This window comes from Bidens hawaiensis, unplaced genomic scaffold (genome assembly GCF_021521415.1).
Source record: "Bidens hawaiensis isolate Kalapana, Puna unplaced genomic scaffold, B.hawaiensis_p1.1 tig00004868_1, whole genome shotgun sequence".
In the NCBI taxonomy this organism is placed as follows: domain Eukaryota; kingdom Viridiplantae; phylum Streptophyta; class Magnoliopsida; order Asterales; family Asteraceae; genus Bidens; species Bidens hawaiensis.
Genome location: NW_027491307.1, coordinates 1338208 through 1361377, shown reverse-complemented (window position 1 = coordinate 1361377; position 23170 = coordinate 1338208). Strand labels below are relative to the sequence as shown.

The 23170-nt window shown below is 36.6% G+C and overlaps 1 protein-coding gene and 1 pseudogene across 2 annotated transcripts; both read right to left on the bottom strand.

Annotated features, from left to right (window-relative positions):
• Window positions 1-7722: 7722 nt before the first annotated feature.
• Window positions 7723-10097, bottom strand: LOC143628322 (pentatricopeptide repeat-containing protein At5g09450, mitochondrial pseudogene; annotated as a pseudogene). The gene is made up of 3 exons (XR_013152731.1): window positions 10060-10097; window positions 9589-9958; window positions 7723-8613 (listed from the first exon to the last, which is right to left on the bottom strand). The product of XR_013152731.1 is annotated as a pentatricopeptide repeat-containing protein At5g09450, mitochondrial pseudogene (transcript).
• A 4069-nt stretch (window positions 10098-14166) lies between these two features.
• LOC143628328 (conserved oligomeric Golgi complex subunit 6-like) lies at window positions 14167-22486 on the bottom strand. The gene is made up of 11 exons (XM_077097950.1): window positions 22265-22486; window positions 22138-22190; window positions 21782-21929; window positions 21580-21687; window positions 21385-21452; window positions 20605-20728; window positions 20036-20182; window positions 19664-19927; window positions 18270-18554; window positions 16620-16766; window positions 14167-14813 (listed from the first exon to the last, which is right to left on the bottom strand). Exons 1-11 carry the CDS (start codon window positions 22484-22486, stop codon window positions 14313-14315), a joined length of 2067 nt encoding a protein of 688 aa, XP_076954065.1. The 3' UTR covers window positions 14167-14312.
• Between the last annotated feature and the right edge of the window lie 684 nt (window positions 22487-23170).

Here is a 23170-nt window from a genome sequence, read left to right as displayed (position 1 = left end):
CAAGAATCGTTATCCACTTCTGTGTACCGATGACTTGTTTGATCAACTTCAAGGTGCTAGCTATTTTTCAAAAATCGATCTTCGTTCCGGCTATCACCAACTCAAGGTTCAATCCGAAGACATTCCTAAAACTGCCTTCAGAACGAGGTATGGCCATTATGAGTTCACCGTTATGCCATTCGGACTTACTAATGCGCCAGCCGCATTTATGGATATGATGAACCGAATTTGTAAACCTTACTTAGATAAATTTGTAATCATTTTCATCGACGACATACTTATTTACTCTAAGTCTAAGGATGACCATGAAATTCATCTTCAAACTTTGCTTGAAATCTTAAGAACCGAGAAGTTGTACGCCAAGTTCTCAAAATGCAAGTTCTGGTTGCACGAAGTGCAATTTCTGGGCCACATAATAAACGTTAACGGAATTCAAGTAGATCCCGCTAAAATTGAAGCCATTTTAAAGTGGGAGGTTCCGAAGTCGCCAACAGAAATTCAAAGTTTCTTGGGATTGGCTGGTTACTATCGAAGGTTCATCGAAAACTTCTCTCAAATCGATGTTCCCTTAACTTCTAAAACTCGTAAAAACATTAAATATGAATGGGGAACAAAGCAACAAGAGGCGTTTGATAGACTTAAACAAAAGCTTACCCAAGATCCTATATTGGCTTTGCTAGAAGGTATCAAAGACTTCGTTGTCTTTTGTGATGCATCACATTCCGGCTTGGGATGTGTGTTGATGCAACGTAAGAAAGTTATAGCTTACGCCTCTCGACAACTTAAGGTGCACAAAAAGAATTATACAACTCACGATCTAGAGTTAGGAGCTATAATCTTTGCACTTAAGATATGGAGGCACTATCTCTATGGAGTAAAATTTGTCGTGTACACTGATCACAAGAGTTTAAAACACATATTCGATCAAAAAGAACTTAATATGCGCCAACGACGTTTGATGGAAACTCTAAACGACTATGACTGCGAAATTGTCTATCACGAAGGTAAGGCCAACGTTGTGGCCGACGCCTTAAGTCGTAAAGAGCGCGAAAATCCAAAGAGAGTCCGAGCGTTAAGGCTAGAACTTCAAATTGATCTTATTGACCAAATCAAATCCGCGCAAACTCAAGCGATCAACGAAAAACGAAACGGCACCATTGACTCGCTAGTCAAGGATGACGATGGTATTCTAAGACTTGGCAATAGAATTTGGGTACCAACCGTTGGAGGATTGCGCGAGAAGATCTTAACCGAAGCCCATAAGTCCAAATACACGATGCATCCCAGAAGCGACAAAATGTACCAAAATCTTAAAGCAAATTATTGGTGGAACGGAATGAAGAAAAATGTCGCTTCGCATGTTGCGAAATGTCTTACTTGTTTAAAGGTCAAGGCTGAACACCAGCGGCCTTCGGGATTGCTTCAGGAACCCGAACTTCCCGTGTGGAAGTGGGAGTTAATAACCATGGACTTTATAACTAAACTCCCAAAGACGACTCGACAACACAATGCAATATGGGTAATTGTGGATCGTTTAACAAAGTCCGCACATTTTATACCTATTAACGAGTCATACTCAATGGATAGATTAGCATGTCTCTATGTAACAACATAGTTGTGTTGCATGGAGTACCGCTATCTATAATTTCTGATCGAGACAGTCGTTTCACATCTCACTTTTGGAAAAGCTTCCAACAAGCATTCGGCACAAAGTTAAACCTTAGCACCGCCTATCATCCGCAAACTGGCGGGCAAAGCGAAAGGACGATTCAAACATTGGAAGATATGCTCCGCGCATGTGTGATATACTTAGGTGGAAGTTGGGACGACCACTTACCCCTAATGGAATTCTCATCTAATAATAGTTATCACACGAGCATTCAAACCACACCGTTCGAGGCGTTATATGGTCGAAAATGTAGGACGCCCGTGTGCTGGTCTGAAACCGGAGATAATCAATTATCTGGACCCGAGATAGTCCAAGAAACTACCGACAAGGTTCTTCAAATTCGTGAACGACTTAAGACGGCACGTGATCGTCAAAAGAGTTACGCCGATGTCCGTCGTAAGCCGTTAGAGTTTAATGTCGGTGACAAAGTTCTTTTGAAAGTCTCGTCGTGGAAAGGCGTAGTCCGATTCAGCAAGAAAGGCAAACTAAGTCCTCGATTCGTTGGACCCTTCGAGGTACTTGAACGAATTGGTACCGTCGCATACCGTTTGCGACTACAGAGGAAATGCAAGGGATACACGACGTATTCCATGTTTCAAACCTACGAAAATGTCTAGCCGATGAATCTCCTTCAATGCCGTTAAAAGACGTAGAAATTAACGAGAACTCAAAATTCGTAGAACGGCCAATCCAAATCGAAGATTCAAAGTTAAGGAAACTTAAAAGATGAACTTTGAAAATTGTAAAAGTAAAATGGGATTCCCGACGAGGACCCGAGTATACTTGGGAACTAGAGTCCGAAATGAGAAAGAAATACCCCCACTTATTCCCGTGAGCAATTTCGAGGACGAGATTTATTTCAAGGTGGGGAGGATGTAACATCACGTAAATTTCGGGCCAAAAATGTAAAATTTCCAAATTCAAGGAACCAAGTCTGCCAATTTCCAAAATCCAGGGACTAAATTGAAATTTCTGTTGTCTAGACCCATCGCGCTACGCGATAGGGTCAAGAAAGACACCCATCGCGTATCGCGATGGGATGTCTGACACAACGTGACACGTGTGCCACGTGGCACACGGTGGCAGCGTCTACTGCCACGTGTCACCACGTGTTGACACGTGTGGCGGCGCCTGCCACGTGTCACGTGGCAGGTCTAGGGTCTGACACAGCAGGCCTATATCGCGCTACGCGATTGGCCTGCCAAGTGACACATCGCGTAACGCGATGGGGTCCAATTTCAGCTTATAAATAGGCAGCTCCGGGTTTGACTCATTCACACCAAATTTTCAAACACATACTCTCTCTCTAGATTCTCTCACTACCTCGTAAAACATGCCATCGATCCACTTCTTTAAACGTGCCCCGAAACTTCGTTTTCCGTGCCCGTTACCTCGATTTCCATGCCACTTTCCGTCAACGTTCCGAATTAAGAGGAAGCGTTGTCCGGCGTCTCGACGTTTACCTTGAAGTGCGTGCCAAGAGTGTTGGTGTCTCGAAAAGCGTGCCAAGGGTTGATCAGGTGGATATTGATAAGAAGGATAGAGTTAAAGTGCTGCCCGAGTGTGAAGGGTATTTCTAAACCAAGCAAGGTAGGCATAATGCCCAACCAAAATAATAATAAAATATTGAAAGGGGCTTAATACCCTAAGTCGAAGTTATTCTCGATAATCAAAGAAAGATATAACAAAGAAAATAAAGAAAAGAAAAGATAAAATGAATAGATATATATAAGATTATTCTTGTTATAAAATATATTATTTAAGTATAATGAATATACTTAAATAATGAAGAAAAAGAATACGTTTCTTAAAGAAGAAGAAAAGTCAGGTTTTATAAATAAACTGAAGGTTTATAAAGATTACTTTTTAACTAAAGGTTTTAAAGTAAAATAAAATAATGAACTAAAGGTTCATCGAGATGATAAGACTAAAGGTCTTAAGCCGGATCGTGTATCCGACTAATGAATGTTATACTCGTACTATAGGTGCGAGATAGCGAAGGAAAGACTAACGGACGGTGTTGGAAGCCGATCCCATTGAAAGGTGAATACGCCCCACTTTTACAAACTTGTTTTAAAACGAGTCAATTTGATTATATGAAAAACTTTACATGAGGCTACGTGTCTCTAAAAACATTATAAATAAGAGTATAAGCCAGCCCTCAGTCTATGGTAACGTTTGTCTGGATCCTTTCATATGTGGAACGCGGTGGGCACATCGCACCACGCCTGGTCACGACCTCCAGCCACGATGGGCCGGACCTAAGTTACGTCCGAGTGGGGAATGGCCATGTGTATATTTATAGTACCTAATTTATGTCATAAACGCTGCAGTGTTTCGCTGAGGTGACCTAGTGCGGAGACTCGAATTTATAATGATTGTTTAACTTGATTATTCCTAAGCCAAGATGGTCCGAGGCTTACATGGTCTCGAAGGGTAATTAAGTAAAGAGAATATTTTAGCGTCAGCATACGTTGCTGACGTATTTTATTTAACATTGTGCAGGTAATCAAGATTAGAGCTTGAGAGAACGAAGAAGCTCAAGTATCCGATGGCTCGGATAGTTTTATGTAAATATTAAAACTTGGTGGTTTTGTAAAATATATAAACAAGTAAAACCAAACGAGACTTTTGTCTCGTCTTTTGTATTGTAAATATTTATAATATCGATCCTTATATTTTAAAGTCTTCCGCTAATAACCATAACTCTGATTTATTTACAAATACGATACCAACAATGGTTTATACTCCTAGGCCTAGAATGGGGGTGTGACAGAGGGTTATAAGTTTGGGGGGAGATGAATACTGCTCGCCCATTTTTCTTATTATTATTATACTCAACATGACCGTTGAACGATCATTAAATTTTAAAAATAAATAAATAAATAAAAACAATATATAGATACGTATACCTCTTATCCTCCAATCTCATATATATTTCTATTTCATACAAACCAATAACCAAATTCTTCAAAAAAAGCACACAAAAATGAATCCTAGAAACAACTCGAACCACCCGAACCAACCGAACCAACCATTCCCTTCTTTCGGTCAATACCATGGTTCGCAAAACCAACCAAACCAACAAAGCGTAAATATGCAATGGTTCCCGAACACCGGAAACAAGCCGAACCTAAACTATCTGTTTCCTTTTCTCGGCCCGAACTTAAACATGTATACCAACTACCTCAGGCCCCAAAACGTCATGCCAGTGTTCGGATCTAGTCAGTCGGAGCCGGAGCCGGTTACGATGGCGGAGACTCAAACGAAATGGGCCTCCAGTTCAAGCCAAAAGCCGACCCTTAAACACAAAAAAAAAAAACAACCGGAGGGGCCGATGGCGCAGCGTGATCCATACAAGCAATGGACCGATGATGAGAAAGTAGCCCTCACAAGATACTTGATCGTCATTTCGGAGGATCCCGACGTTGATAAGTTTTTTAATATTAAGTATTTATATAACTTTATTTAGTGTGTATTAAAAATGTATATTAATTGTGAAAAATAATTTTAATTTGTAGCTAAACTTTCAAGTCGTCGGAATATTTTGGAGGAAGGTATTTGAAACTTGGCTCGTGCTAACGAGTAAACCGGAAGACTACCGGGGTAAAGAAGCGGTTCAAGCCCATTGGAAGGTCGTTAATTCCGAATGCCAAAAATTTGACGAGATATACAGCCGTTTGCGTGGGCGCGGATGCGCGGTTGGCGCAGTGGGAAAAATGATGCCGACATCCAATCTAAAGCGTTAAGTGACTTTCGAACTCAAGGGCAAACCGAAGGGCAGATGGGGAAAGCGTTTAAGCATTTAAGTTGTTGGGAAAAACTCAGGGTATGCCCGAAATGGAATGGGGCACCCACCGTTTCGGTCGCTCGACGAGCCGGCGCATCATCCCGAGCTTCAAAAAAGTCGAGGACATCGTTGTCGACAAATCCGAGCACACCAAACACACCCTCTGATGTTTGTAACTTCAACCTCATTGACGAACATGACGCGATTAATTTAGACGACGCCGATGAAGTACATGAATTGCCTCGGCCCCGCTGGAGAGCAAGAAAAATGAATACAAAGAAAGGGGAGGGTTCGTCATCGTCACGAGTCAATACGGCGACCAATGAAGAAGTCGAACATCTAAACGAGGTGTTTGGTCATTTCGAAACACATACCTTGGAACTCGCCTCTAACATGAAAGAAACTAACAAACACCACGAAAAGCTTGCCCAAACGTTGGAATTGCGATAAATGAAAAAAGACTACGAATCTCTCAAAGCGGGCGAGTTTCATGAAGAGGCTACATTGCTGCAACGACGACGTGTTGAATGCACGAATATTATGGATATTACTTTTGTTTTGTTATGTATTTTTTTGTATTTCTTTTTTTAATATTAATGTATTTTTATTTATTTATTTAATTTAATGGGTTTTCATTTAGTTAGTTTAATTATAAAAAGAAAATAATAAAAAATAGTGGTGTGGAAGTGAGGGGCTACAACCTCTGATGCACGGGGACGACTGGGAGGTTAGGGTACCGGTCCCAGGGATGGCGTGGGGACGGAAACGCGTTTGAAACGTTTCCTGAACGAACCCGTTATATGGGGACGGTCAACAAACGATTCCATGACGTTTCTATAGCCAATCGCGTGGCGGATCGTCCACATACGGTATTTCGGCGAAAAATTCCGGCTCCGGAAAATGGATGAAGAAGAAGGAAGAAGAAGAAAAAAAAGGCGGCTGTAACATTTTTTTAATGTGTTAAGTTAAATTATAAGTTTAGATTTAACACAAAACCCCTTAGTCTTTCACTTGTTTGCATATAGTACCTAACACTTGTTAACTTTTACATAAAAAGCATTAAATTTGGTTATACATTTTAACATTTAACCCTCTCTATATAGACTAATTTATGTATGGTCCTTACCTTGTAATTTTATATATAAAATGTTTAAAATTGGCATTACATATAGATAAAAATTATATATTTATTTATTTTTATTAATAATTAATTACCTATGATTAATATATTCATTATTTTTTTTATAGTTTTTGCCGTACCCTTGCCGTACGATTTACGCCGTTTCCCGTACCTTGGTCCCGTACGCGTTCCCGTGCTACATAGGCTACAACACCATTACACTCCAAAACCAAAACCTATCATTTGCTGACTGTGCGTCATATGTCGTAATTCGCCTCAACTTTAACCCCTCCACTACGCAGATTTATTTAGAGTAGAGATATCATCAAACCAGTTAAAAAAGACCTGTCGGGCCCCACTTCTATTACGTATGCCAGTTGCCGTGAAGTCAATGTTATATGAATTTGTGGTCTATAACTGAAGTTAGGGACCCCTATACTTGTGTAGAATATGATCAAGGATGTCTTTGATAGACCAAATAAACAAAAACATTATACTAGGTGTTTAAATGTTGGTTTTGAGAATGATCATGATCATGTTGGTTTTAATTCAGGAACGGAGCCAGAATTAAAAGAAAAAACCCAAACCAAGAAACAAGAAGTTTAATCCCAAAATAGCCTTTTTCATCGCTTTGCGAAAAGATTGAGAACTCAAACACGAAAACTAGTTTCTAATCCAAAAAACCAAAAAAATAACATAAAACATAAACTGGAACTCACAAACCATATAACATTCAATACATTATTTCACAAGAAAGCTTTCTGATAATCTTAATTAAACTCTTCTCATTTCAAAATTCAGCAACAGCCTTATTTCCTTTCTTTATTAAATGAAATACTCAACCCGGTCAGCTGAGCCGTCATAAGTTTGACAAGTTGACCCATTAAAGAAGCAATACATAATTGTTCCAAAAGTATCTATGGTATATTTGAACAAATAGAATCTAATTTTAATAAACAGACCAATAATAATAATAATAATAATAATAATAATAATAATAATAATAATAATAATAATAATAATAAAAGGATTTCAAGACAAGGTTAACAAGAGCAAAATTGCCGCCATAAATTAATAATACAATAACATAAATAAAATAAAATCCGGTAAGCCTTTACCTCGTAAAACCTTTTTTTCCCACGCTCATTGTGGGTCCCGCTTCTTTTCAGATAGCAATACACGAAAAACTTCCGCACTTTGAAACAACCCAAATTCTTGAAACGCTTTTAAAACCCGATCACATACAGAAACGTCAAAATCAGTTGTTGCAGATGTATTCCACTGATTAAGCACTTCTTCCACCTCGTTAAAATAACCAAGCATCATATAAGCAGATAACATGCACGCATAGTTTCTACTAATCATTTTCTGGTTCGTCATCCTTAAAGATTTCCATATTTGATCAAGAGTACCCTTGTTTCCCAAAGCCGAATGCAAGATAATAAGAAAATCGTAACTTATCCATTCTCTTTGTGTAATACCCTTTTCACTTTCCACCACAGAGTTCACTTCTGAGTTGGCCAATTGACCCGATGCTAGATAGATTTTCACAAGCTTCACATATTTTTCCCAACTTTCACTAGATCCGCATTCATGACCACTCATCTCATCAAGAATGTTTCTAACTTCATCAATGTTTAAACACGAAGCACATGAACTTATCCAAAGGTTAAAAGTGTAAATATCTGGAACAACATTCTGGCCTTTGAGTTCTGTAACAACTGAAGAAACCTTTTCCACCTGCCCAACTGACATGTATAATGTCATCAACTCGTTGTATGTTATGGCAGTTAATGGAAGATTGGAGTCTTTCATTCTTTCATAAAGGTTTTCTGCTTTTGAAGTTAGTTTTGATGCAGCATATGAGTGTAGAAGAGCCGTGTATGATTCGGTTGTTTTAGCGTTAAGAGGTAAACTTTCAAAGTAACGTTCAGCTGCGTCTATACCGAAAACTTTGGTCAATAGATCGATACGAATTGCATAGTCTGAATCAGATAACTCAAATCCTTCATGTGAAACCATCCACTCGGATAACTGCAAATGAAAGATGATTACATGTTTGAATATATGTAAATCATGTTTGTAATGTTCTGTGTCAAAATAATTTCGCTCTCAGAATAAACATCATAGAAATCATAAATCTAGCGCACATTATAAAAAATTATAAGCAAATTGATCCAAATCATGGTTCAAAATTATAAATCATAGTTCTAGCGCACATTTTAAACCAGTTCAAAATTATAAGCAAACTGAACTATGGAGATCGATTAATTCCAGTTTTGTAAAACTTGTGATTAGACGCCGATTAACCAGCAATTAATTGGAAATCAGAGGGCTACCGATACGATTTCACCTAATCGGCCCCTAAAATCGGTATCATTCAAAATCGGTCAAATTTCAGTCTATATTGGTAAAATCGGTCAAAATCGTTTTAAGTATTTAAAATTTATATATAAAATTCCAGTCCAATTAATCCTGACTAATCTCTATTAATCGCAGGCGGCAGTACCCCCACTGCCTTACTAGTGCCTAGCGAGTTCTACAACACTGAGAAATTCATGAAACTCAATCACCTTGACAGACGAAGTTGTTAAAAGAGTATAAAGCAGAAATCCACATGAATTCAAGAGTTATAACCAGATTGATCCAAATTAGGGATTACAAACTCTCTAGTGAACTAAGGAGATGGTTTAATTCATGAAATGCAATCGCGCTAAAAGTTAATCTAGACAAAGTTGTTAGCATACAAATCACATATCTAGCACAAATTCAGAAATTATAAGCGCACTGATCCAAATTCTCTGAAATTAAGGATTCAGGAAACTACGTGCTGAACTACGGAGATCAAATAATTCATGCCATTTAATCGCATTAACAATCTTATTTTGAAATATTATATATAAAATTCCAATCCAACTAATCGCGACTAGTGAGTTCTACAACACTGATAAATTGATGGCATTCAATCGCATTAAGAAATAATCTTAAGGAAGTGATTAGATTTGTAACCTCAAGAGCATGTTTGAAGCGGTTGGATTTGCGAAGATCTTTGGAAATACGGCGGAGATCATGAAGCGAGACCTGGCGACCTTCATTGATCCACTTCTCAATAACATTAGTGGCGCTACGCTTCGGGAGCCTCAGCCGGAAAATCCTGGTCTTTAGATCATCACCGCCGGTAGATTCTTCATCGTAAACGACTTCCGATTTGGAAGCAATTGAAGAGAAGTGCCTTAGTAAACAGCTGTTCCTGCTGTGATTCCTAGGGTTTGGAAAATAATAATAATAATAAACGGTTGTTAGGGTTTGAAGGAAGTTACAAGTTAAAAGAAGGTGGATTACCGGATGAGTGTTAATAACAAGGTTGAACGAGCAGCAGCTGCCATGTATAGTATAATGTTGGAGCACTGATTGAGGAGGATTGTAAAAACAAATCTCTAGTGATGAATATAATAAATGATTCAAAATTCAGAAACAAACGATAAAATGTCACAAGTGGGATTTGACCACTCGGCCATCCTGATGTTATGCTTCTTAATTTTAGACATTTATTTGATTTTGATAAATGATTTTTTTAAAGGATTTGATATAGTGGTTTTCGTAGTGTTTTTAGTCTTTATTAGGCGATTTAATTACCGATACTTTTGTATTGGTTTGAAGTCTGTGTCATTATTATATATAATAAACTTTTAGTTTTATACAAGTAATACTGTAATAGAAAATACGTATACTTGCATTCCACTTATAAGGTATAAAAGAGTGTATGCATGCAACACACAATATATTGCATTTTCATTATTTATTGGTACAACAAGGTATTTATACTCTTCGAGTATGTAGGTTTCATGACCGTTTTACAGTTATGCGTGGCACACCAACCAACAAACAATAACTACTAACAGGGTTATCAACTAATCTAACCCGTGTTTTTATTACAAGTTTGATAATATTTATTCCAATACTGGCCACACGGTATCGGAACAGTAGCTCTAGTAACACTAATATTAACAAGTATAAAACATAAATATTACAATTCTTTACATACCTACACTATAAACCTAAATCATATGTTAAGTCTTCTCAATTTAAATAAACTATTATTTGCATGCCCAGCAGCAAAGCTTGTGGGAAAACAAATACGGGGCTGAGCTTAAAATTTTCAGACGAAAATAGGTAAATTTGCACTTCTAAGTAGAGGTGGACAACAAAACCGGTTCCTGGAACCGGTTCGGTGGAACCGGTACCGAACCGGTTCCTACCCGTTTTTCTTAGAAACCGGTTCGGTTCCGTTTCAACCCGACGATCCGGGACCGGTTTGACATTTTTGGAGGTGGACCGGGTAGGAACCGGAACCAGTTCTGGAACCGGTTCGACCGGAACCTGTTCGGAACCGGTTCTAGCCGTTGGAGTAGTTCTAGCCGTTGGGAAACGGTTTTATGGCCGTTTTTTGACCGTTGGGGTCAAAAATGGCCGTTTTTTTGGCTCCCCAAACACCCCACTACTAGTATAAATAGGTATTTGGTGTAATGGGTTCATCACAACACTCAAAACGCAAACCCGAACGCAAAAAAATACAAAAAACGCTATTACAACGTTCTGAGTTCTCTAATCTCTTGTTTTCTCTTCTTCTATATTCATATTTGTTGTTATGGCTGCCTCACAATCATCGGTTGGTCAAGGTTCCACCGCCGGACCAAGTTTCGTTCGTATTGTACCTCATAATCGTAATCAAGAGATTTGGTGCAATTGGGATTTGGTTGAATTGAGTGACCATTCATTGAAGGCTCGGTGCAAGTTTTGTGGGATTTATTTAAACCCACTTTTGAATTCAAATTTGAAGAAACACATCGAAAGACCGTATTGCAGGGCGTTGAAACAGAACGTCGAGTCGCAACAAACGCAAATGGATAGTGAAGGCGGAATATTTACATACCAAATTGATCGAGTTCAAGATCGTATGGCGAAGTTTGTGATTCAAGAAGCTTTGCCGTTTAGCCACTTCGACAACCCTCGCTTAACCGCCATGATTCGAGATACGCTTCAACCACAATACACTCACGTAAGTCGTCATACTCTTAAACGTTATTGTTTAAAATTGTGGAAGAAGGCCAAAGAGGTACTAATTGCATATTTTGAAAATATAAATACGGGAATAAACTTAACTAGTGATGTTTGGTCGGCTCCACATGGTCTACCCGAATCTTATCTTTGTGTCACCGCTCATTGGGTAGACCCGTCATCGTGGGAAATGATGAAACGCACCATTGCTTTCGAACTCTTTGAGTATCCACATACGGGAGATAATTTGCTTGAAATTTTAGATTATGTTATAAAAACTTATAAACTAGAAAATAAAATATTTTCAATTGCATTTGATAACGCGTCGAATAATACATCGGCGGTTGATAAATTAAAATTAAAATATACGCCGATTTGCAATGGTGTATTTTTTCACTCAAGGTGTGTTGCACATATCATTAATTTAATCGTGCAAGACGGACTTGCTTCGGATGAGGTTACATCGGTTATAAACGATTTTAGAGTAATGCTACATGAAGTTTTTAAGAAAAGTAAAAAAAGACAAATGGATTATAGAAAATTTTGTAAAGATACGGGAAGAAAAGCTTTGGGAGCTAATTGGGATGTACCTCATCGATGGAATTCCACTTGCATAATGTTTCAAAGTGCTTTGAAACAAAGAGAAACTTTACAAATGTTTCATTCTAGTCTTGCCGAGAATGATTTGGCAATCCCCTTTTCAAATGAGAAATGGGAAATTATCAATGACTTATCGACTTTTCTTGAAGTTTTTAAAACATCAACTACGAAACTATCTGGAACGTATTATCCGACAAGTCCCTTGGTTCTTTCGGAGTTATTTTTAATCGTTAACAATCTTAAAGAATTTGAAAATAAAAGTCCAATGTTTTCAAACATCATATTACCAATGAAGTTTAAATTAAAAAAATACTTTCTTGAATTGCCACCGATTTTTACTTGCGCCGCCGCTTTAAACCCAATGTTAAATGTTACGGGGGTTGAATGTGTGATAGACGAAATTTTTTTCAGCCTTAGATATGCATGAAGTTGACCCAAACTTTTCAACAGAGACACTAAATGATTTTAACTTGAATTTTAAATTTATGTATGACTTTTATATAAATAAATATGGGTCAAACATACACATGCCTACGCCGGGGGGGTCTTCATCAAGTTCAAGTGCTACTAGAGTACGAGACCCCATGATTAGCCTTATGAACACCGTTCGCAACATAACGGCTAAAAAACAAAGGGGTAACACCCCTTCAAGCGAACTAGGAAGGTATAGTGCATATGATTTCTCTACCGGTTTATCTGAAGAGGAATATGGCACTTTTGATGTTTTGGCTTGGTGGAAGGTAAAGGAAACCGAGTTTCCGATTCTTGCCACCATGGCCCGTGATTTACTAACCGCCCAAGCTTCTACGGTAGCTTCGGAATCTGCTTTTTCTCTTAGTGGCAAGGTAATATCGGTGAGAAGAACAAGACTGAATTCGGAGTCGGTGGAGATGTGCATTTGCTTGAAGGATCACTTGGACTCAATCGATCGTGTTCAACACGTAACCACTCTGGAAGACGAAACACCACTTGATGTTCGAGTGCACGACGAACAAGAAGGCGTTTCTACAAGTAATTCTGATGAATAAGTTGCCACTCAATAATTACGACGAACAAGAAGGCTTTTCTAGAAATAATATGTCACAACTTTATATTTATAAGTTTAATGTTTTGTTAGTTTGTTTTTGAATATTTTAAAACATGTAACCTTTTTTTTTTAAACTTCTTAAAGTAAATAAAATGAATTTTATGTTAATTGTTTTTTTTATTTAACATGTTATACAAATACGAATCGTATAACACCGCTCTTGATTATAATTCAGCATTTGACTTGCGTAAGCCAAAAGACTATAATACATAGCAAACTCAACAAATGTAACACGATACAGATTTAAGTTCACCATTACACGATACACGATACAGACTAATCAATTCAAACACGCTGACACTCATAGCATTGAGTTCAATATGTTGTTTACCATTGCTCTGTGGGTGAACAACAAAAGTAGCATGAGCCTCTTCAGAAATCAGAAGAACACAAATCATCACCTACACAAGCAGCGGAAACGAAAAACGAAAAAAAAAATAATATTTTACACCGTAACCGGTTGGAACCGGTTACAGACCGGTCAGAACCGGTTTAGGAACCGGTCAGAACCGGTTCCACCGGTTCCGGGTCCGAGGGTTGGGGAACCGGTTCGGTTCCCTAACCGGTTCGACCATGGAACCGGTTTAAACAGTGATGTTGACTAATGGAACCGGTTCTGAACCGGTTCCGGTTCCTTTGACCAACCCGATTTGATCACCTATACTTCTAAGCAACAAACAGGATACGATTTCTGTAAAAGTAAAATTGATACATAAACACTCCTACTATCTTATATAAAAAGAACAATATGCAATTCAAAGCCAACAGTTTATAAGGTTATCTTGAACAGATACGACAGTTTTTAAGTTGAATCTTCTAGTTTAACACATCTAGGCCGTTTCCATAACCCAAAACATATTTAACTGAATCAAAACAAAATGGATTGTCCAATCATATGAATAAAACCAAAATTAAAAAAAAATCAAAAGAAATTATTCTTGCACAGACGTCTGATGGTAATATTAATAATACAGCGTTAACCCGTATACTAGATTCCCAAAATAGTTCGTATCTGATCCGGTGGGTGTCGAGCCAATGCCTTCGGATCTGCATAACCGTTTCTCGGATCCATAATCGCCTTGTATATAACATCATAAGCTTCTGCCAACGACGTCGCCACCTGGACACACGCTTCAGACCGAAGACCTGGAAGGTTCATCTGTTCAAATTCAGGGAGTGAGCTGTCACTTCCCAAGATGAGCCCAAAGAAGGCTTTGAGAGACTCGGAAAGAGAATCAGGTGAAGTTTCTTCCATGTCAGCTAATGGTGGTGAGTCAGCAGTGGAGGATTTGAAGAGAGACATCTTGTTTGCTAACCCGCATCTTGTTAAGATGGCCTCGACTTCTTTCTCCACAAGGCTTGACATGTGGTTATCGATCATTGTTCCGAGTTTTTTCACATATTCAGAAGCTAAGTCGTGTGTTAGTAACGGTTGTTGTATCGCGCATAAGCAATTGATGATAAAAATCTTTGATGTGGTTTCGTTGTTCTGCACGCAAACATGTAAAAATATTAATACAGCCCATATCAGTATAACGGCTCGGTTAGAAAGATAAATGTAGCAATCTTTTAGGAAACTCATATCAGTCGTTGGAAATTAATATTTACAAAAAGTAAATGATTTCATATATTTTCCTCAAATTTGGTATCAATATAATTTTAACTAGCAAAATATCCTTGGATGAAATTCAAATTTATGGCATTTATTTATACCATTCCATTAAATCTTGCATTAACATGAGAGTTAGGGATGAAATATACCAATATTCAAATTTGAAACTTAACTTCATTATGAGTTTGGAGTGTAAGAAAAGGGTAAAATGGGTATTTTATAAATTGTATTTAGTGAAATAAGTATATATGAAATCTTAGGTGATTTGAATGGCATATTTGATTTTTTAATTATTTCACATATCTTCCTCAAAACTTTAGATCATATTTACTTAACAAAATATCATAATATTAAATATACAAGTTAATGGCAATTTTCGTCCCTGTGGTTTGCTACTTTCGCCACTTCAGTCCAAAATTTGTATTTTTGTCAATTTAGTCCTCGTAGTTTTAAATATTAGCCAATTACGTCCTATCCGTCTAACGGCATCCAGCTATGCCGTTAGTTTAAGGGTATTTTTGTCTTTCTCCTTTTTATCTTGAGTTATTGGTCATTTTCGTTCCTGTGGGTTGATACTTTTGCCAATTCAGTCCAAAGTTTGAAATTTTGTCAATTTAAGTCAGTTTTTTTTTCTATAACCCTAGAGAGCATTATCCAAGCGCAAAACAAGTCTGCATTTACTCTGTCGAAAACAGTAATCATACCCCCTCCTCTCGTATTTATGTTTTAGACGGTTCCTAAACTCTCCCCCATGGTGGAATTCAATGGTAAAGTGGTCAAAGCAATTCCGTGAAACCGAATTGTACGGAAAAACTAAAAATCGTTTCTTTGATGAATGCATAATATTTAGGGTTTAGAGATTAACATATCATAACGAAAATCTGGGTCGTAATCAACTATTATACATTAATCAACAAAACAATTTTTAGTTTTTTCTGTATAATTCGGTTTCAGGGAATTACCTTGACCACTTTACCATTGAATTCCACCATGGAGAAGATTTTAGGAAATGTCTAGAAACTAAATATAAGGGGGGGGGGGGGGGTGGTATGATTACTGTTGTCAACAGAGTAAATGCATACCAGTCCTTGAGGTTGCTCGATGGTTTTGGGCTTGAATTATGCTCTTCAGGGTTATAAACAAAAACATAAAAAATAAAAAAAACTGAACACTAAATTGACAAATTTTCAAACTTTGGACTGAATTGGCAAAGATATCAAACCACAAGGACAAAATGACCATTAATCAAAATTAAAAGGAGAAAGACAAAAATACCCTTAAACTAACGGCAAAGCTGGATGCCGTTAGATGGATGGGACGTAATTGGCTAATATTTAAAACTATGAGGACTAAATTGACAAAATTAAAAATTTTGGACTGAAGTGGCGAAAGTAGCAAACCACAGGGACGAAAATGGCCATTAACTCTAAATATACCCATGTTCAAATTTATGAAACCTATGCCCAGCCATTAAGATATGACAGTTTGGAGTGTGTGAAAAAAGAAAAGGTCATAATGATCATATTATAAACTGTTTTTAATGAATTGGGTGTGTATGATAATTTTGAATGGGTGTATTTGGTGATAATCTTTTTACTGGTAAATATGATGTTATGTAAGTTCTCATGGCTATATATGAAATTTCCCCTTAAAAGATAGTGAAACAAATATGAAAGACAGGACCTTAGATGGAAATACTTGGCTGCTGCTTGCCAAAATAGCATCAATGGATGATCTCCGTGATTGACCAACGTCGGACCTCATTCTATTTCTTCTAGAAGACTCAATAGATCCTTTTGACTTGTGTGCTTCCATTGCCTGTTCACAAATCTAAATTTGTAATGATATAAATGAACCAAAATGAAACCATAGTTAGAAACAATATATGAAGTAAGATCAACCAGGTTAATTACAAACACAAGTTTGACCCGCGCAGGCTGAGTAATGAGTCAAAATGACCAACTTTTTAGCATGGTTCGATCCATAGTCACATAAATCGCGGTACACTCCGGTACGGGTACGTGGTTCGCTAGGCTAGACGAATTAGGTACGGAGGGGGGTAGGTTCATTTCGGTACGAACCGGTACAGTGTACCATGTAGTTCGGTTCGATGCACCAAATAAAAAACTAGCTATTTATAATTTATATATATTATAAATTTAATTTAATATTTTTTATGTATAAATATATAGGTTTAATGCTCAAATGTAAATTAGTGGTAATAGACGGGGTTAATTGTTAGAATACACAAGCTAATTTTACATTTTTAATAGTTTTTATGTATAAAATTATAAACTTTAGGGACTAAATATAAAGGATTCATTATTGGGTTCAATATTAAACTTTTTAAACCCTAAAATATTCAGCCGCTTCTTCCTCTCGATCTCTTCTATCTTCATCTTTCTAGCGATAATCGCGAATTCACAATAAAAAAGAACGACGTACCAGGGTCAATAGAATCGCGAATTAGGTTTTTATGGATCGAATCGTACCGGCTAACCAGATCGCGAATTCTCCGGCGACCGGAACGCCGGCGAATTGCGATTGGGTACACAACGTACCAATTCGAAATTCGCGGGTAAGTTAGCGATTTATGTAACTATGGTTCAATCCACTAATCCAGCAAACAGTTCACAATCTTTTTTCTACTTAAAGAGTTTACAAAAAAAATATATGGACATCAATGTGTTTGATAATTGATATGATTACAAAACTATATTATCAAATACAATAATCAAATCAATTTTTTTTTCAGAAAATGATTTAGTAGATTTTATGCATTTAGAAACATTTTGGAAGACTTCGAACTTGTTTTGTTTTTATTTTATATTTTATATTAACAACTTGAATTAGGGGTGTGAATGACTCAAAACCAAGCTTGACTAGTCGACCAAGCCTAAAGCTAATTATTTATTATTATATAATACGATAATCGTATTTATTGTAATATATATATAACTACATAATACATATTATTGTGTTTATGATTATGATCAGAATAACTCTTAAATAAGTGTAAAATTATAATTGTACATACATATATATAAATAAAGATATGTACATAAAATAAATAATCAAATAATTAATAAGTAATAAACAAGCCAAGCTTGAGCTTTAGACACAAAGCTCAAAACGAGACGAGCTCAACTTTAACAAGACGAGCTCGGGCTCAGCTAGGCTGGTTTACATGTCTAACTTTGGATCCTTTTTACCAACATTTAGTTTAAAAAATCAAACCCTGAAGAATTTTAGGAAAAAATAGCACAACAAGATATTGAGAACAAAAGAAGTCAACAAATTCAAGTGTAGTTAGTGCCAGGGTATGTTAATCACCTGTATTATAGGATCAAGCAAAGCAGATATAACGGGATCAAAAACAGGTTTTTTCCCAGATGCAGGAACCATCATGGTGTCATGAATCTGGATTAGTTCAAGCAACAAAGAGACTCCTTCCTTTAGCGCTGGTGGCGGGGAAAGATCAACAGCAACCAGTGGTGGATATCTCATAAGCTTTTCCCCTCTGACTTTTAAAATGTCAAAGAATGTTTTCTGAGCAGCATCCTTTAGACCCCAAAGTGTATTACAAAGAGCAGTTTCTCTTCCTAGAAGATCAGACACCTATTATCACATTTTACACACATTTATTTAAATGCAAACAAGAAGTGTGATGTCTAGTAGAGAGGTGGCAATTTTGACTCGTTTACTTATGAATGAGTCGATTACAGTTATGTTTACTCACTACAGATGGTTAAAACTTTATACATTAGCTTCATAAGGAAAGTGAACCCGAAGTGTATCTTTATTGAAAAACCATTGATCACTATATTTAAAAACAGTTATATTATTATTACTATTATTATTATCTCAACAATGTATATTTTTACTAACTTATTTGATACATATATATTATAAAAAAAGTGATATCAACAAACAGTAACCAAGTTTCACAGGTTTTCCACCTAGTTCACTCAAGTTTTTTTAAGAGTTTTAATTACTCAAGTTTCAATATTGTTGCAGTAGTGGCGTTTACTTTTTATAAATAAAAACTGCAACTGGTGTAAAATAGCTACCGTGGCAAGTCAACCCAGTACAAATTGAACATTATGCCACGACACCAATTTTATACAACTGGCTACACAATGATTATGTCACAACTGCATAAAAAGTCGGTAGCATTATAGTATAATGAAAACTTGAGAAGTTACTTCTCGAAATAGGATTGAGTAAACCTTATTTGATGCATTAAATATTTATAAAAGCAGGGCAAATGTCAACAAAAGTAACCAAGCTTCATATTTTTACAGCTAGGCCAACTTTTTTAAAAGGATTTATCCACTCAAGTCGCAACATTGTTTTGCTGTTGTGAATTTTATTTTTAAAAACGAATAGCTAATAACGTAAAATAGCTAATGTGGTGAGTCAACCCAGTATAATCCGAAGATTTATGTCATGCAGTCATCAATTTTACACAATTGGCTACACAATAGCCATGCCACATCAGCATATTTAAACAGTAAGGTTATCATAAAATGGAAACTTGAAGAGTTAAACCTCTTAAAAGAAGATGACGAATCTAGATTTAACAACTGGGATACTCTTTAGAGACAATTGGCCTACAAAAAGTAATATATTTATACAAGTGTTTTGGGTTAACGGTTAACCCAAAATTAGAGAACTTGTACAAATAATTACCGTTTTGCCACTCTAGTAATACTAATTAAACTCACAGTGTAGCTGTAGAACTCAAGAGTGTTGCTAAGCTTATATGAAATTATAAGATTCGGTTGGGACTGCAACACTTGTTCAACTCTGACTTTGAACGGTCGGCAAACGCCCTCAAAAATTCTATCCAAAACAAATGTTAAATCAGCTTCTGACTTCTCTTCATTAATCTCTGAACTCTTGGAGAATCGACGTGCAGTTGGTCCAGTATTCACCACTGCATCTGGATCAAGTAACACAAATACAAGCTCTCTTTCAGATGCAAGAGCCTGCAGTTAAAAACAAATAATAATTGTTAAAAAATAGTTAAATAAGAATAATAGTAATAATAATAGTAAAGAAATGAAATCAAAGGTTATTTTTTGTAATTTACACACCTGATGCAGCCAACCGAGCATGTCACCTACATAGCGTAATGGATCATGAGCGTGTACTTCAATTGGCCTGGGCATTCCACCAGGTCCCCCACGTGTAAGAGCACTTATGAATCTTCTAAACAGTGCATTGTGTCTCATATTTGCTACCTACCAATTATTATCTGATTGATTAGTAAAAAGCAGTTTAAATAAGTAAAAAGGCTCGAGGTTGTTTGGATGCGCATTGTATGTATTTAGGGATCAGAAAATAGAAACTTAATTGTGTCAAGTCGATACATTTTGGTGCCACTATTTGATGAAATCAAACCTTAAATGTGGCTCAACAAAATATCTAGGAAATCTAGCTTACTTTTGGGGTTAATTTGTGTAATTGTGTTATATGTATAACTCACAGTTTAAAATATCTAATAACTAACAAATCAATTTGAGTTTTCTTAACTTAGGTTTTTGCTAGACCCTGCCCGGAGCACATCCAAACACCATGTAACGAAGCAGGTTTTATTGTAGCTGTATCTATGATTTTATTTATTCATATCACATAACCAAAGAAGCTTTTCACTAATATTTACCTCCTCAGCACAATACTTGAACAGTACTGGTCTTTCTTTGAGACACCGAACTGCCATTTTCAACAGCTCGCTAACTTCAGGGTTATCAGTGTCACCCAATCTCCTGCACTCTGTCTGAACCCACCTAGGTGAAAGACAAAACAGCTACAGAATCAACAAATGAAGCATAATAAAGTAAGCATGCATGGCCAAATAGACAGGTCAGCCACTTGGACGGGTAGGGTGACCAAACAAAAAGAGTTCAGGTTAAAATGGGCCAGGTTGGATTGACCCTCAAAACCGTTTTTGTGCATTTAAAAAGTAAAGGCATTGCAATAGATGGTGTTTGGAACAAAGCACGAACTTATTTACAAGTTTTATTCAGCTGAATGCCTGAATCTAAATTGTGCACAAACAATTTTTTGCAAGATGATGGTAAGATCATAACTAAAATGTTGATTTAAAGCATGGCTATTACCATCAAGATTTATTTAGAATAAGAACTATTTTCTTCGATTTCGTAGGCTGTTTTAGACATGTTTAAGGTGGTTTAGACTAGTTTAGGTTGTTTTTGACTGTTTAACAGAGTTTGTTGGGCTTAAGCACCCAGGCGAGAACATTTGACTACCATGGTTAACCTAAAATTTTCTTGGTAAATAATAATTTAATGATATATACAGATTAATAACCCTGACCAAAAAACCAACAAGAGTGGTTTTTAAAATATGATTTACATGTGTAGTAAACCGGTAAAGCAAGCACCATGACCAAAAAACCCTACAAAATAGATCGATTATTCACCTGCACAGGCGCTCATAGGCACCTTCTTGATAGACAGCCATCATATCCATGAGCTCTAAACCTGCACGCTGTGGACATTGAAAATTCAGAAACAATTATCCCATGTGTTTATAAAAAAGAGTAAAAAACTTTAAAAAAAAAAACAAACAGAACATATACGATTATGTGTGTTCGATGTTACGTAAGAGAATTTACCTGATGATGGGTCCTGAGAAGGAGTTTGCAATTCGCATGAATCGTTTGTACATGGCTCAACGCCTTGAAAAAGTTTTCATTTAATTCTTCTTCTCTAAGTGCATTAATCTACAAAAAAACCAAAAGTATAGACATATTGTACCGCCTTTGTGATACAATAGCATACTAGAATGACAAGTAATGAGCATATATATATCATCACCTCTTGATTAGAAAGTTGATAATCTCGAAGGAAACATGATGCAATCTGTTGCCTCTGAGTAGTAACTTCCAGTTCCTGCTTAAGCCTTTCTGTGGTAGTGATAATATCTCCAGTAGTAGCATTACAGTTACTCAAAGATTTAGCAATCCTGCAAGAGTAACATGATGAGCTTTGTTTTTTAACTTTGAATGATTGAAAAGACTACTAAATCATGAAAGAAAAAGATAATAGTGCATATTAGCATTCAACATTATAAGTCAGCTGTACAATCACACATGACTAATCCTTCCAATTTGGGGACCCTGGAGTTGTTGTATCTTAAAATAGTTTAGTTATAAATAATTAAAATGACTGACTTGTCACAGCATTCGGCGAGTGAATTAACCTCTTCCTCGACCCGATCCAAAGCCTAAAAGCAAGCGTAACATTTGAATCAGAAAGTGATTGAAATAATAATAATAATATGTTGTGAGGGTTGAGGACCTGCTGAGCTTTATCTGAAGCACTTAGGAATTGGTGGTTGATATCTAGAGAACGGTTCTCGATGGTGGATCTGAGGTTACGGCGAGCGGGAGGAGTGTTATCGGTGTAGAAAGAGGAGAGAGTGTTGAGAGAAGCCAGGAGATCTGGGGAGTCCGTCCGTGTTTCCAGAACCTTCTTCAACTTCCGAGACAGCCCCGGCGCCAGTGCCCCTGTCGTACCCATTGCTCTCCCCGCTTGATCTCTGCTTATGGTACTAGGTGGATAAAATATATATTTGTTGTGAATAGATAAAAAAGAATATGAGAAAGATGGAGATTTATTAATAATGTGTCTATTATAACGAGATACAATAACATGTATGTATATATATATAGGAGAAGATATAACTTGGACAATAAGCCTAATCTATATTAGGTATTCATAACCACCATAGTATATATCTCTTCATTGATTATTAACTTAATACGCTTGGAGATGCTGTCTCATTAAAAACCTTGATAGGAAAACCCAGTGGGACAAAACCATAGTTAAGGGAAAAAGAGTGCAACGCGTATTGTCTCCCCCTGATTTATACATCCGTTAAAATAGTAAATATCAATATTCTGTGAAAGCTACAAAACGTTTGTACTCAATCATTTGTGTATTCGTCCTTTGACATGCGAATCGTTAAGTTGAACTATGTTGCGTGATCTTCATGTGAAAACTTTTATTGTATCTTAGAATATGACTCTATACACAACTATAATCTTAGGAAACTCTTCAGAAGTTTCATTTTTGTTCAACATATTTAATAATCGTAATGTATTAAAATATGACTCTATACACAACAATCATTATGTTCTCGAGAACTTACTTTACATGATTTGATAATTCAAATCCTTCATATATTTTCTTGTAAACTTTAGG

Excerpts from the sequence above, each read along its gene's own strand:
- LOC143628328 (XM_077097950.1), bottom strand. The coding sequence starts at position 22,486 with ATGGGTACGACAGGGGCACTGGCGCCGGGGCTGTCTCGGAAGTTGAAG. Across the intron at positions 21,930-22,137 it reads CTCGCCGAATGCTGTGACAA|GATTGCTAAATCTTTGAGTA; the intron begins GTCAGTCATTTT and ends TTACTCTTGCAG. Across the intron at positions 18,555-19,663 it reads TTGAGTTCTACAGCTACACT|GTGTCTGATCTTCTAGGAAG; the intron begins GTGAGTTTAATT and ends ATGTGATAATAG.